This window comes from Falco biarmicus, chromosome 10 (assembly GCF_023638135.1).
Source record: "Falco biarmicus isolate bFalBia1 chromosome 10, bFalBia1.pri, whole genome shotgun sequence".
In the NCBI taxonomy this organism is placed as follows: domain Eukaryota; kingdom Metazoa; phylum Chordata; class Aves; order Falconiformes; family Falconidae; genus Falco; species Falco biarmicus.
The window spans coordinates 13,689,514-13,704,945 of NC_079297.1; the positions used below are offsets into that span (position 1 = coordinate 13,689,514).

The 15,432-nt window shown below is 48.2% G+C and overlaps 1 protein-coding gene across 5 annotated transcripts in view; it reads left to right on the forward strand.

The window, feature by feature from the left end:
- Positions 1 to 15,432, forward strand: part of COL9A3 (collagen type IX alpha 3 chain) — a 41,096-nt gene that overhangs the window by 15,114 nt on the left and 10,550 nt on the right. For all 5 annotated transcript variants that reach the window (XM_056354582.1, XM_056354579.1, XM_056354580.1 and 2 more), the window contains 16 exons: positions 163 to 216; positions 961 to 1,002; positions 2,398 to 2,454; positions 4,067 to 4,120; positions 4,567 to 4,620; positions 5,140 to 5,193; positions 5,949 to 6,002; positions 7,125 to 7,178; positions 7,637 to 7,690; positions 7,980 to 8,033; positions 8,655 to 8,708; positions 9,446 to 9,490; positions 10,457 to 10,510; positions 10,942 to 10,995; positions 13,895 to 13,948; positions 14,653 to 14,724. In XM_056354582.1, the coding sequence (XP_056210557.1) occupies positions 163 to 216; positions 961 to 1,002; positions 2,398 to 2,454; positions 4,067 to 4,120; positions 4,567 to 4,620; positions 5,140 to 5,193; positions 5,949 to 6,002; positions 7,125 to 7,178; positions 7,637 to 7,690; positions 7,980 to 8,033; positions 8,655 to 8,708; positions 9,446 to 9,490; positions 10,457 to 10,510; positions 10,942 to 10,995; positions 13,895 to 13,948; positions 14,653 to 14,724 (864 nt within the window). The remainder of the gene's footprint in view (positions 1 to 162; positions 217 to 960; positions 1,003 to 2,397; positions 2,455 to 4,066; positions 4,121 to 4,566; positions 4,621 to 5,139; positions 5,194 to 5,948; positions 6,003 to 7,124; positions 7,179 to 7,636; positions 7,691 to 7,979; positions 8,034 to 8,654; positions 8,709 to 9,445; positions 9,491 to 10,456; positions 10,511 to 10,941; positions 10,996 to 13,894; positions 13,949 to 14,652; positions 14,725 to 15,432) is intronic.

Here is a 15,432-nt window from a genome sequence, read left to right on the forward strand (position 1 = left end):
GAAGCCTCTGCAGAAAGAAAGGTGCGGTTTAGTCCCATTAGAGCTATCTTGCCCCACATTCACAAAAATGCAATGGTATTTGGTAGCCAGCCTTCCTCTCCCTTTGCATTTTTATTGAAATAGTTAAGAAGAGGGATTCTTACTAATTTTCACTCTGTTTAGGGACCTTTTGGTCTGCCAGGATTCCCAGGGCCTCCTGGACCACCTGGACCTCCGGTAAGTTGAGACTTGCAAATAAATGTTAGAAATTTCCCATGGGCAGTCCAGAATTTTCTTCTTGCTGCCGGAACGTGTACTTTTTTATTTGTTGTGGTTACCATGAGCATTCCCTTTCCGGGCTAAGTTTCAGCAGACCATAAACACCGTGCCCCAAGGAGGGCAGTGACTTCTCACTGCGGTGTGTTGTTTATCTGCTGTTTGTTATTTGTGCGCTGTGGGTGGAGGAACCCAGTGATGCCCAGGCTTTATGGCACAGACAGATCGTGGGGGGGGCTTTCTGTTCTCTCAGGTAAGGTTTATATGGTTGCTTTGACCATGATGTGTGGTTGTAGGGCCAGAAAGTGGGGCTTGAAACTGGTAGGGCTCTGTTTTGGGTTTGCTGCGGTCTCTCTGGAGGGGCTGAACAGTGGGATCGGGAGGTCTTTCCCAAGGAGCTTTCCCCAGACCAGGAGGAGACCAGGCACAGCTGCTCTTCTCAGATTGCTGCCTTTATTACCTAAGGCTCAAGGCTCTAGCTCAAGCTCAGTTGTACATCTCCAGAGGATGATTACACCCCTGGGTATGTCCGTTTTAAGCACTGGTGCAGCTTGGAACACTCCATTTTATGCTATGGGGCTGTGTATCTGCCTGGTGCTGATCCAGCTGAGCTTGCTCTTGGTAAAGTGCATTTCCTAGAAATTGTATTTCCTCCTGGTGTTTGTCTTGATGTATTTAAAAAAGACCACATTTCATGAATTGCAGGGTCTTCCAGGCATCCTTCCTGATGGTGGTGGGGACCTTCAGGTAGGTTTTCCTTTATGTAGCGTGAAAATATTTTTCAGTTTACCCTTTGATGTGACTTTTCATTGGCGTAGTTGGGTGACATTTAATGTGTGCCGTTCAGACCTGCAGACATGGGTCTAAACTGCTTTATTGCAGAATGCATAAGTGGGGTGGGGGGTGTGTTTACAAGACTTAAATGTGCTTTCAAGGAGGTAGATATGCTAGTGATGATTTTTTTCTTGATCTTTGCTTTCCAGTTCGCTTTTCAAAATGCAGGTTTTGCATACATTCTTCATTTACAAAACAACTTAAGCATTTGGTAAATGACAACAGCTTTTCATGCATCTGTTTCCAATCCTGTTTTGCAAGATAAAAGATTGTGCGTGTTGTGCTGTTTATTTCCATGGATGGTGGCACCAGGTTCCTATGGGTATATGCTTTGTTTAGGCTGACTTCCTTATGAGAAAGTCTGGATTCCTTTCTTTGAGGAGAATGAAAGGAGTCTTAAGTCCATGAACGATGGAAGTGACATTTCCAGATTTCACAGCTGTTGTTGTGACAGCCTCTTTGGTTTTCTAATTGGCATGCCCCAAAAAAGCTCAGAGTTGGTTTAGACTGCCTTATGGCAAGTCACGTGGAAGTTAATGGAAAATGATACTATTTCTGCAAGCTTAATTTAAGTTACCCTGTGGAATATACTAGAAAATTAAGTTTCTGCTGCAGAGGTGTTGCCTGAGGTTTTATTAAATAAAGAAAAAAACCCACAAATAAATGAAAGAAAAGCTGCAGAAGAAAATCTCATTCCTTGTTTATGAAGTTTTTAAAGTATGGCCTTTTGAGCCCCTATTAAATTTCTGTGCATGTTCTGATTTGTTCCCCATCAAACTAGAGTTCCCACCAGGGCTCCCCCACCCCTAGACACCTGCAGATACCTGCTTGTAGGTATTTGGGTTACTTTGTTATAGGTCCCCTTCCAATAAACTCTAATGCTTGTCCTTATTTCAGTTAGGTGACTTGCCTAAAGGAAATCAATAGGGGTGACTTAACACATAGGATTAAATATGTTCCTAGTGATTTACAAGACACTGATCCAGCTTCACTGGGGAGCTGTGATTCTTCAACATTTTGGACTATGGACAACTGTCAACCGTCAGAATTTCTCACTGTCTGTGCTCAAAGCAAAGCAGGTCATTCATAAATCATTATTTTGTGGGTCACTGGGGGCCTGAGGACCTGTGTAGGACCCCTTGCCATAGGGAAATTCTGGACGATATGTGATGCTGTGAATGCATCAGAAGTAGTGGATTTAGAGCCCAAACCCACGTAACATTTTCACCTCTCCCTCGTAACGAAACCAGCCTCCCTGGATGCGCTGCGTGTACTTGATCAACCAGAGAGTGTTTCTGTTCCTTGCAGTGCCCAGCTCTGTGCCCACCGGGTCCGCCAGGTCCCCCAGGAATGCCAGGGTTCAAGGTAAGAAAAATACCCCCTGCACATACAAGGGTCTGTCTCCCAAAATAAACACCACGATGGACCCCCAGGACCGAGCTGTTTTATATACAGCACACGTCTCCTGCAGGCTCTGCACCTCTCCCAACCAGCCATGCAGTTGCCTGCGATTAAGCTGTCGAAAAGAAAATGCCTAAAGCAGCCAAATAGGAGACAAGAGGAGGATGAAGGACCTGATCCTGCCTTCTTACGTGTGCTGTTCCCGTACTCGTAGGAGTAGCTGCTCTGTCACTGAACTCGGTGCTGCAAAGTGTGAGCACTCTGCCTTCACCTTCAGCAAGAGGCTTTGCATCCTCCGAGCACCTGCTCGCACTTAGGGGCGCAGGGCTTGGCGGCTCCGTCCCCTGCAGGATTGCAGCCTTTGTTAGGTGGAACATTTACCTACGGCCATTTATTCCTGCAAATGAAATTTAACCCTTTGCATAGGGTGAGGGTTCCTCCCTCTGGAATGAGGTGCTGCCTTTGCAGGCTTCAGAGAGCTGTAAAAATCTTGCCAGTTCTTAAATTGCACTCGCAGACCCTGTGAACACAGAGAGACACATTTTACTGTAGCGAGACATAACTTACGTGATTAAATACCATTTAATTGTCATTTTGCAGCTGGCTTAGGACCAGGCAGCTTTATGTTGTTTGATTCTGGTGCATAAATTCTAGGTTGCAACCCTTAGGAAACCTCACTCAGCAGTTAAACATCTTGTCCCCTCTATGATTCACATGAATTCTGTGCAGTAGGCTCACTCCAGCAGCAAGCTGAAGTAATAAGTTACTCGAGTTTTTTAGGAGGATTTAGCAGGATTTAGCAGAAGTTGGCAATGGGTAGAACATCTCCTGGGAAATGCTCTCAATTCCTCATGAACTGACCTTTTGCAAGTCTGTTTGGTCTCTGGGATGAGTCATAAATACTAGAAATACACAGTGTTTAGGGCATAACTATTCAAAGTTCATAGCTTGTGAAATGGAAAAACCTGTGAAGGTCTCCAATTATGATGCAAATGATGCACAGGATGTTTTGCGTGGTGAGGATTAACATCTGCCATGGCTGAAATTAGTCTGGGTCTCTCCCACAATAATAGGAAGGGAGCCAAGAAGCAAAACTGAATCTATGTTTATGTAAAAGATTTCAGTGGGACGTGGGTTTTTTTGCAAGCTTGATGATGCAGAGTTAAAGATGACTTGAACAAAAAGGGAGGTTAAAGGTGCAGAATGGAGTTTTCAGAAGTGTCTTGGCCTCATTTTCAGAAGTGATGAGAACTGAGCTTTGGTCCCTGGCCAGGAATTGAGAATTGCATCCAGAGATCTGTAGCCTGGTCTCACCGCAGGTCACTCTTGAAAACTGAATCTGGACACTTCTTGAGACCAGATCAATTCTGACACGATAATGCCTAACACGGGAATGGTGCGTGACTAATGAACCCCAGAAGTTACTGCCCTTCACACAGCTGTAGCACCTGTACGGATTATTTTCCCAGCAAGTCATCTGTGTTGTGTGGGTTCAGGTCTTAGCGCTATCTCATAAGATTTAAATTCTGAAACAAGGCTGTACTGGAACGTGAATAATTGGAGCTCTTGTTTCTAGGGACACACTGGTCACAAAGGAGAACCTGGCGAAATAGGAAAAGACGGAGAGAAGGTAAACTTCCATTTAAAGGGGGTGGGGGGGATTTTTTACTTTAAAAGCATCATAACAAATGATTTCTTGAAGAAGACAGGGAGAAATGAGGCAATTGGCTGAACAGCAAGGAGAAGTTACTGTGACTGAAGTGCACTAATACGTCAAGAAAATTCATCTTCCCAATAATCATAACGTTAAGATCAGTTTGATAAATTAACAGGAATTGTTTCACATGCAGGGATGTCAGCTCAGGAAAAAGCCCTTCACTCGTCACTTGGGTAGATGCTTCACTGATGCTGTCCCTGCATGTAGAACAAATTGCCTGTAACACAGAAGCAAATTCTGAAGCAGGAACCTGGGTGGGAGGGAGCTCAGGGAGAAATAAAGTGGAGAGAAGGTCCCTGCCTTTGTGTTGGCAGGTTTATGCTGTATCACCTCTTGTTCGATTAATTTTTCTCCCCCAGGGTAACCCTGGCCCTCCTGGTCCTCCAGGCGTTCCTGGCAGCGTTGGCCTGCAGGTAACACCTACTCTTCAGAGCAGTTGCCATCACCTTTTCACTGTGAGACATAACGGTGCCATCAGTCCCCTTGCCTTACACACACAGCTCTTGGCTCCGTGGGGTAACAGATGTGAAAGTTGATGCTGGTGAAAAAAACCCAGATCATGGTAGTTTCACTGAGCTTTAATCCCAGGTCCTGCTTTTGGTACCTTGCCTTGGACGAGACATCCAAATGCTAGCGGCTCTGGTGGAGGCCTGGGCAGCTTTTGGGTGGGTCCGAGGCTGCGTGCTGGGCTGGTGAGCAGCTGGGGGGTGGGCTGGAGAGCCGGCACACGCAGGGGGTGTCAGCAGCATCACTCGCTCAGAGGTCATCACCAAAAGGGAAAGTGTCTTGTTGGTGCATCAGCAGGCTGAGCTTTCTGCTGCTCCTCGCTATTTCTTGACATTTTCTGTGTTGATGAGTTGCTCCCTGATGCTGCTCTGCCATTCTATGATTAACAGTGATAAGAGTTCAAACTGATTTGTTTTCTTAATTAGGGCCCAAGAGGACTAAGAGGCCTCCCTGGTCCAATGGGTCCAGCTGGCGACAGAGTAAGAAAAACTTTCTTCTGATTTATTTTCTCCCTCCACCACCAGTTTGTCTCGTGTGAGGTCCAGGTGGCATTTGTCCTTACTGAAGATGGCTGGGGACCTTGTGAAGATATGAAGTACAGGCTCTTTCCTGCACCTCCTGCCCCAGAGAGATGATCTTCCAAAGGCAGGAGGAGGCTACACACCTGAGGGATTAGCAGGATCAGGCCCAGCCTGATTTAAGCGTTCAGACCTGAAGGACAAAGTGCTATCCCTGAAAGACTGACAGTACTAAAGAACCTTGCAAAAACCTGAGAAACGTTTCATGAACGTTTCCCTTTGTGCTGTCGTTTTCCAAGAAAAAGGTGAAGAATCACTGATGGACAAAGATTATCAGGATGTGAAAAGTGTCCTCAGTGAGAACAGGGCCAGTCCCTAGCTCGTTGTGGCTTTGGACTTTTGCCAAGGTCCCTTGACCATCAGCCTAGAGGCTGAATGGTTTTGAATTTGATAGTGTCATGCATTTATTTAGGCATCAAGATAGCAAGGCCATGAATGATATCGGTGTATCATACAGATAATGGTGGGGAGATCCAGAGCAAAAACCTGCTTGTTCAGAGGGGGATCTTTTGCAAGACTGGATTGCAAGCTAGCAAGAAATAGGGGAGTGTCTTTCCAGGGCTTTTGTGTTTCCTTAGATTGCAGTGTAAGCTGGGGATACTGGTACTTCACCCTCTGCCAGCCACAGCATTACAATGATGTGTTATTCTTTGCAGGGTGACATTGGTTTCAGAGGGTCTCCTGGAATCCCAGGACCTCCAGGGAAAGCTGTATGTATCTGTGTCTCAGCACCTCGATGGTCTTGCCTTCCACAACCAAAGCCTAAAGTTTATTCCTCCTGCACTAACCTCTGCTGCCCCTGAACAGGAGCGTGCTGACCGTCTCCATCAGATTATTCCCTTTGCCTTTTTTCCTCCAGTTAGAGCGATGTTATTTCGCCTGACCAAGATCTCACGATGTCTTTCCCTTGGCCGTGCCCCATGCCAGAATAAGTTCACCGTATTTCTCCTGCTCTCTGTTCCTCACCGCTTTTCCCTGAGCATCAGCAGCTGTGGGCGAGCACTTGAGGGGTGTCTGTGTTGTTCTTGGGAAGGAGAGTTTTGAGGAAGAGCCAGTAAGCGCTATCCTGAGCTTATGCCCTTGGAGCCTGATCTATTCCCAAGTGCCCACAGCTCACAAGGACTTTTGCTACAAGCAGAAATAGTTGTCTGGTAAAGATGCACGCCTCGTCCTTTTGCAGAGCTTGGGGGCAAAGCACAGAACACTGAACCTGCACCTGTGGGCAGACTCCTGTACCCTCCTTACTGTGCCTAAATACGAGAGCTGAGCTGCACCTGCAGCATTACAGCCTCTCCAACAGCATTTTCCACCGACCTGCCGCCCGGTCTCTCCTTAGTGTGGATAACGTGGCACCAGCTGCACCTTCCCCTGCCCAGAGCAGCCAGTACGCCACAGTCTGCACTGACCCTGCAGCAGCACCACCCTCTGGGGACCTCCCTGCTCTTTGCAATTGTAGAAGAAATTCATCCAGACTAAAATAAGATTAGGTGCTTACCGTCCACCAAAACATTTAATTACACCAAGCAGAATCTAGACAGTAAATACTGAAGTTTTTCTCCCACTCTGTTTCTGGGTAAAGAAAATCCTTCATTAAATGAAGGGGAAGATGGTCTCTGCCCTGGGGGATTGTTGGGAAGGTTCCTGCTGAAATTCGTCTGTCAGGAGTTATGGAGCGTAACTGAGAGCGTACAGCTGCGCTGGGGCAGTGTGGATGCTCCTACCTCTGCTAACACCTGCAAACAGCGTAAAAAGACATCATTTACACCCTCAAAACATCAGTCTTTGTCACTGCGCGATGAAAATGCTTAATGGCTTTTCCTCCTCTGTCACAGGGAGACCAAGGAAGCAAAGGACCTCAAGGCTTCAGAGGGCCCAAAGGCGACACTGTAAGTGCAGTGGAACACCAGTCTGCTCCAGGTTTGGATGTGACATGCAAAGGGGTCTGTTTCACAGGCTTATTGTGGCTTGTGCTGGGCAGAATGGACAAATAAACCCCTTGGTTTATTTGAAAGGGATGAAAGTATCCTCAAAAGTGGGATGTTTAAATCTTATTAAAGATGCTGAAGTAATAAGGTGCCTAAGTGCTGCTTACAGCCTGGAGCGCGGGGGTCAGATCTGACATCTCCATCCTTTGAAATGATCAAGACCTTGCCCAGGTGCTGCAGCCAGCGTTGGGCCATTTTTTTGGTGTTGTCCTAAAAGAACCACCATACCTACAGGAACAGGACAGGAGCCAGCACAAACTGACTGAAATGTCCCTACAGAGTCTGAGTATTATCTTTGTTGACTGATTGTTCTTAAGGGCTGTGTCCTGGATAACGCAGGATTTATTGTTGATTTCTAGGGTAGACCTGGACCCAAAGGAAACCCAGGGGCTCGTGGACTCATAGGAGAACCTGTAAGTCAATTAAATAGGATGCAAGTCTCACTGTTGTCTTGCTTGCAGATGGTGGGGTAAAACACGATAGGAAAAAACTTGCATCTTACAGTCTTTGCTGTCACACTTCTGCTCTTTGGGCCTCTGTAATCCCAGTTGGATTAAACCCTCCTCGTACTGCTGTTAATGAAAAAATCTCCCCAGTACAACTGGAGCTGGACCTAATTGCCAAAAGGTTCTTGGATGTGAATGTATTTTGTAAGTCACAGAGTCTCCTGATAACCTTAACCTGTGTTGTGCACGGTTGCAGGGCATGCCTGGCAAGGATGGACGGGATGGAGCTCCTGGACTCGATGGTGAGAAGGTTTGTAAAGTCCTACTTAAACACCGCAGGGAAGATTTCTGTTACTGTCCCGTGTGTCTTGCAAAGCTACTGATAACTTGTCAAGAAAGAGCACGGCTGGAAAGCTTTTGCTTCTAAAAAGTTTTCCAACAGTGTAACTAGCGAAGAAAAGCGAAGTTGCTGCTATTAATTAATCCCAAGGAAATTCCCTAAAGAAAGAAGATGCACATATGATCTAAACTCAGCTGTGCCCCTACGTTTAGTGGTTCCTGTCGGCTAACTCCAGGCCTTCGGAGATGCCTTTTCAGAGCTGCTGACAGAGACATCTGTTTATTTTAATTGCCTGTAGACAAAGTGCTCTCAGGTGCTTGTTGCCAGGTTTTTGAACGATGATCCCACAGGAGCGTGGACCATGTGCCACCACGGAAGGCTGGGAGCTGCAAGGGGAGGAGGGAGACCCCTGGGAGCTCTGGGCACCCCACATCTAGCGGGCACCCACCTGCTCTAGGCGCAACAGGCTCTTGGCTCTGCACATAAGGGGAGGGAGAAGATTACAAATGCCCGTTTGGGAACATGTCCCCTGCCTGTGCCAGACCATTTTCCAGTACTGGAGGGTCCCTCCTAATCTCTTGATATCCACAGGGTGATGCAGCTCGCATGGGTGCTCCGGGAGAGAAGGGGCCAAACGGTCTTCCTGTGAGTATAGCAGCAGGATCTGCCACCTTCGGTGCGTTACAGCGGCTTGGCCGGCGGACGGGGATCCTTCCTGGGGAGAGGGGACCTTCCTTTGGTCATGGTTGCACAAGGGGCCCCATTTAAGCCAAGAGGAAATGCACCTGTCCCACCGTACAGGCAGGGGAGCAGCGTACAAGGCAGAACAGAAAACATCTGAAGTACTGCCATATACTAACATAGCAATACCCTGGCCTTTGGCCTCTCTGGCTCCGTTTAAAATCTAAATTTGAGGGGGATTTTCTTTTTCACACCCCAGTGACGTGCATCCCTTATGCAGGGAGGTAAGATCTGGGATACCATATCCTGAGCTCTGTCCCTGGCTTACTAGTGTTCATTGGCAAAATAGTTCATCTCTCCCATCTGCCAACTGTTTAAATAGAGGTGAAGTATTCCTTTCTTCCAGTCTTACAGACTATTTTGAACACTCCTGGAGAGAGGTTTCTGCTGTGCAAAATGTTGCTGCTGTTGCTCTATTCGCCTTTTCCTCCCCCTTGCTCTGTCAAGGGTTAGCATACGTAGAGCTCCTAGGGCAGCCAGCAAGAGAGACATTGAAGCTATAATTTTTATGGTGAAAGCTGCAGAAATGTAAATCCTCCATTGCTTCGAGCAAATGTTGCTCCTTGTATGTCAAATCAGACCAGAATAACAAATTTAATAACTCCTTCTGATATTGCTTTAATATTTTCTTTTCTTTTCAGGGACTGCCTGGAAGAGCAGGTATTAAAGGCTCAAAGGGTGAACCAGTAAGTGAATCTCCCTGATGATGAGTTCTGGTGGGGAAACTACTAAACTTGTCACAGCAAGGCTTGCCAGCTTTGGGGGGTTAGTGCCCACAAATAGACCCTGGGAAGACTTACCCCAAAGTGATGGTGGCGGCATTTCTGCTGGGGCTGAGCACCCCTGACAGGGGGGAGCAGCATTAGGTGAAACTGAGATGACCCTGATCTTGCTGAGGCAGCTTTTGCACCTGGTTCGGTGAAGACAGAGCAGATACGCAGAAGAGTCATCAGTGGTTTTGTAAAACTCAGAAGGAAGCGTTCACCCTTCTGTCAAAAGTCCCAAGACAGGCTTCATCTTTGGGAATCAAAAGGCTGAGCATCTGCCAGCAGGAGTAGGGTGATCTCATCTTGCCTTTTGGAGACTTCCCCCCCACCTCAGGAGAAAAGCTTCTGCAGAGCTTTAGACTGGCATCTATCTGTGAGACAGAAGGAATTCTCAGACCAAAGCCACCCAGGGCAAAGCTGTTCTGGAAAGCAGCTTGTGTTCTGTCCTTCCCTTTCATTTCTGAATTTCCCCCTCTGCACCTGCATTGATATTCTTGCTAACCCTCATGCATGAGAACATGCTGCAGGAAGGTGTTTCTCCTGGCATGGAGGTGATGCAGGAACGAATGACATGGGGTGTCCTGAGCATGCCTCCAAGGAGCATCCCTGTCCCACTGGTCCAGTCTGAGAAGGGACGTGGTGGCACTGCCCTGTGGCTGGCAGCCCTCCCTTGTCACTGGTCCCAGGGCAGGATTTACAGCTCCCCTGTTCTTTAAATGTCCATTGTTGAGAGTTTTGTCATCTTGGTCTTAAAACTGTGAAAGTTTAAAACTGCTTTTATTTCCTGATCCAGGTTTTAACTCCTTCCTCCATTTGTTGCTCTAGGTAGGACAGAGATGACTCTGGAGTTGTGCCCTAACAGAGTGTTTGCTTTCTGATCTGCAGGGCGCTCCTGGAGAGATGGGAGAGGCAGGTCCCTCTGGAGAGCCAGGCATCCCTGTACGTATCCTCGTTATTTGCACTTATCATGAGCTCTGCTGAGTGTGTTTTAAACCAAACTGCGAGGCTGGAGCTGGGGTGCTGCTGCCCAGCACAAACACAGCTTTCAGCAACGCGGTAGGTGGGTGCTGTGCTGCCTGCAACACGTGCGAGCCCAGCGTGAGGAGCGCTCCCGGGCAGCCCCCTGCCTGCGCGGAGCTTCCCAGCGAGCACGATGCAAGCCGGACGGGGTGGACACCTCCATGCACAGATATGACACTGCAGCAGAGGTCAAAGCCCACCAAGGCAGGCGGTGCGACCTAGCGGATGGGCCAATGGGGCAGGGATCGAAATAGCCCAGGATCCAGGAATGCGTTCTGGCTCTGCAGTGGGGCGGGAAGGATGGCTGTGTGGCTCCTAAATGGCATCGCTGACTTTCGTGTTATTCGCAGGGCGATGTTGGTGTTCCTGGTGAGAGAGGTCTGCCAGGACCCAGAGGAGCAACTGTAAGTACAGCGCTGCTTGTAGATCAAGTAGATACCAAACCAGAGTTCAGTGCGTGGGAATTACTCTCCGGCTAAAGTAAAAGGCCACATTCTGTCTTGGTGTTATCTTGGGGGAGTTTTGGCCTCTGCTCTAAGTGTGTCGGCTCCTGCTTTCACTGACAGCTCCATGCGAGTGCAATGGGACTCTTCCTCCCACTTTGGCCAAGCAAGCTGCTGCTGTCCAAGCGGCTCGTGGGGCTGCTGCCGTCGGACAGGAGAGACTGGGCAGTCAGCAGTTCCCTCATTAGACAGTAATAATAAGGTGCAGCTGGTGCTGAATGCGAGTCATTAATGAAGCAAAACTCCTTTTAAGCCATTGCTATGTGCACTTGCCCCCACCCACCCATGAAACCCTTCCCATTCCTGGATCGCTTTCCTTGGAGCAGTAGATGTTCATTGCCAAACCTGAAGCCGAACAAGCAACAAAATGGGAAGAGCCTGCGCGTTCTGCTGGTGAACGACAGGGGCTTGGAAAGCTGGTAGTCCTGTTGGGAATCTCTTGCCTTTCCGGCACGTAGCTGCGTGCTTTTTCCAGCTGCTCGAGAGTCCCGGCTGCCCTGAAGCTCACGACCGTGCGGTGCCACACCAGGCCAGTTGCCAGGTGGGGAATCGGTCAACACGTTTCCTTCTCCCACCCAGTGCTGCAGAGCATGATCTGGCTGGGAGCTTGTAGGTGTGAGCCCCCAGGACACCGAGCCCCAACAGGGTTTCGCTTTTTCTCTGTGAACTGATGACTTTTTGAAATTTCTGGGCTAGAAGCCGCTGAGGTCCTCAGTGGAGCATCTTGCTCCTGCTTTCCTTGAATTCCCTGCATCACCTTGGAGCCTGAGAAACAAACTGGAGTTGCAATGCAAACCTGAAGATAACTACATGGCTACCTGATGTGCCCTTGCTAAATAGCTAATAGATAATAATAGATAATAAATGATATCAGGATGATAAACCCCTGATTTTGTTCACACTACTAAAAATGCTAGGCTACCTTTTATTTTGTCACTCCCCAGCTAGTGCTGCCGTTGTGGCTGGGTATGACCTTCCAGTCGCTTTGTTGGGCTTTTTTTCTTTTCTTTTTTTTTCCCCTTTTAATCTCATTTGGAAATCCAGAAGCCTACAGCAAGTCTAACATGATTTCTGGTATGTGCCACTTGGAAGAAATTGAACTGTGTGATGATTTATTGTTTGTGAGCAGCTGCTCTTTAAACTTCCAAGGAGAGGGAAATCAGCCTTAGAAATAAACTAAATTAATAATATTTGCTTTTAAGTCTGCAATTTTTCATCCAAACAGCTGGCCTCACAAAAGGTATCGTATTATTACAGCCAAAAATCAAATGTGGTTGAGCTGATTGCATTGCTGCGGACTTCTGACAGGGGTGTAATAGCAGCTGAACCCACATTTCTTTCTAACCTGGGTTTCTAATTTCTGATTTGTGATATGTCTTAATTTATATGAAGTATAGTTAAGCCTAGGCTATTCTAAGAGAGCTGTGGGATTTGTCTAGTGTTGAGGCTGTTTGGCTCAGAACAATTCGGCTTTATTTAGCGTAGCCTAGCAAGGGCTTCTTCCCATCCAGAGGCTGTCTGGCTCTGTCAGGTCCCACCACTTTTAAAGGCAGCAGCACAGCAGCAGCACTTTTGATGAGTTTTAACTTCACTTTCCTAGAGTTCTTTACTTACGACTCTCAGAAGTTACTTACTGAATGACAAGCAGAGAACAGAAGTGGAAACAGTAGCCACAAAGACACCTGAGCAGTTAGTTCTCTAGCCCAAAGGATGCTGCTGGATCTCAGCAGATCAGCTCCTTCGTCTGGGCAGCCACTGGTTTCTGCACAGATACGGCCGTGCTGATCCTGAGAGCCAGGCAGGGATAAGGGCACATGGTTCAGATCGTACAGCGTCACCCATCATTCCTCTTCATGACAGCCCGAAAAAATCAGGAGAGACAGTGGATACTCAGATAACAGGGAGAATTTTGTAGGGCTAAACAATACTTAAGGAAAAAATACAGATGCCATTTTAACAGAGGGCACAGGGCAGTGTGATCCAGTGGGCAGCTGGTTCCTTGGGCAAGGTGGACAGTCCGTGCCGAGGGATCCGCTCAGGTTGCAGTTTGTTTGTGTCCCTTAACCTTGCGCCCAGCAGAGACAGCTGTGAAAGGAGGCAAAGCTGAAGTCCTGCCTTGTGACAGAAGTTTGCCTAAGGCATCTGTTTCAAGAAGACACTTCACAAAACGGGATTTAGATGCCTAAATTACTTAGGGTATTTTTTTTCACCTAAGATCTTTATCGCTTATGTGATTTTTCTCAGTAGGAAGCAATAGAGACTCCTAATGGTGATGTTCGTGTTCTGTCTAGCGAGCCAGGCTCTTAAACCCACCTGTGCTAGTAGTGTAGATACCTCTGCCTTCTACATTGCTGGTACCAAGCATGTCCAAGGAAGTGGATGCAGTTGCCATTTTTCATTTCCAAGTGTGTGCAGCACCCATTTTACAATATTTTCCTGCAGAACTGGATCAATTAAAAGCATAATAATGGGATAGCAGATCCCCTTTAATGTATAGTGTCTATGCTCTGTCATGCTACCACTTTTTGCTGTTGTTGATCTTTCCCACTCATGAGTATGGTATGTTCTCAGGCATTAATATATACAAATAAGCATTCCTGTTAATATTAACACAGCTCAGTAAACACCAAGCAGCGCTTTACAGTGGCTCATCGCGTTCATCAGCAATGCTGCTGGGCAAAGTGCGCTGCAGTACAGAACTGCATGAGCTCTTTCTGTTCAAGTGAACCGATTTAATGACACAAGTGACCTACCTGGCCCTGAATTTTCTCCTTTCCTAAACTCATCTTTCTTTTTTCAGGGGCCACTTGGTCTTCAAGGCCCGATGGGAGCCCCCGGTGTCAGAGGTTTCCAGGTTGGTGTGCTGACAAGGGTAATTCCACGTGCACTGTGTTTCGGCGGGCCACCGCCAAACTGCAAACCTCGGGCAAGGCAATAGCCTGATGGCAACAAGTGATGGGAAGAAACATCTTCCCGTTTGCCAGGACCGGTTTGATGCCTCTATTAAAACAGGGCAGTAGAAGGAGCACGAGGCCAGATAAGCTGCCTGCTGGAACCATTCATATTTAGTGTTTGTTTGCAAAAGAAAGATTGCAGTTTGACCTACATAAACACCTTAATTTCTCCTCCACCTGGGTGCTCCCAGCCTGTTTGTCTTCAGCGAGCTCCCTCCTCCCTTCTGCCGCACTGGGGACTCGCATTCCTCCCCCCCCCATGGAGCATTCACAGCTGCTCCCCACTCCCCAGTGAAACTGGCTGCAAAAACTGGTGCTACCTTCTGGGAGCATCGCTCCATCGGGAGTCACAGGTGGGATTCCCAGCGCTTCGGCAGGGGCTGAGCTGGGCTGTGATGGGGGCAGGGACCAGAGCGAGCTGTGCCAGCCAGCGCCGGGGGTGCCAGCGAGCGGCCCCGAGGTCCTGGGGGAACAGCAGAGAGGAGACCGAAGGCAAATGACCTTTTAGAACATGTCACGGAGGTTGGTGAGCCTTGGGCACGTCAGGACACGCAGGCTTTCCTGGTGCCGAAGCTGTAGCTTCTGGTTTTTGTTTTCCTAACAGGGTCCCAAAGGTGCCAGTGGCGAACCCGGCCTCCCTGGTCCGACTGGACTTCGTGGAGAGTTGGGTGACAGGGTAAGGAGACATCTGTAACTAATTCCTGCTTGGGAGATAGGAAATCAGGGCGTAGGGGGGCCCTGAGCACGGGGGAGCTGATGTCACCCCAGCAAACACGCACTGGGGTCCCAGTCCCTCCTCTGAGGCTGCTGGTGCCCAAGACGGACCCTAGGTGGGGAGCAGGATTTGTGCATCCCACCTCTTCTGTTCCTCTCCTTGTTTCTGCTTCCATGCAGGAACTTCCACTATTTCTAGACAGGGTGGATCGTTTAGAAGAGACTTTGGGAACCTGTCCTAGCCAGACCAGACAATCCTTGGGCTTTTTCCCTGCTCTCTATGCTGATTTCCCCCAAGCGTTCCCCCCATGAGCCCAGCAGAGCTGTGCCACACATTTTTGTTACTCAGACACTTGATTACGTTTTCTGGGGTTTTTTTAAATTGCAGTTTGCTCGGTGATTTTCTTTCTGAACAGCAGCAGACTCGGGCCCCACACCTCAGAATAAAGGTGACTTTTTATTTAAATGAATTCATTCTCATTTAAAGGAAGCCAGCAGGGCAAAGTGAAGGGCATTTGCAGGGGAACAGTAGCCGTGTGTTCGCTCCTGCCTCGGCTCCAGCTTTAAGGTGACGTTTCTGTGTAAGCAATCACAGTGGCACCGCGGGAGTCTCACAATGGCCCTTCTGTGTTGGCTCCAGGCAGGTCTAAAAAAGCCTCTTGGAGGGACT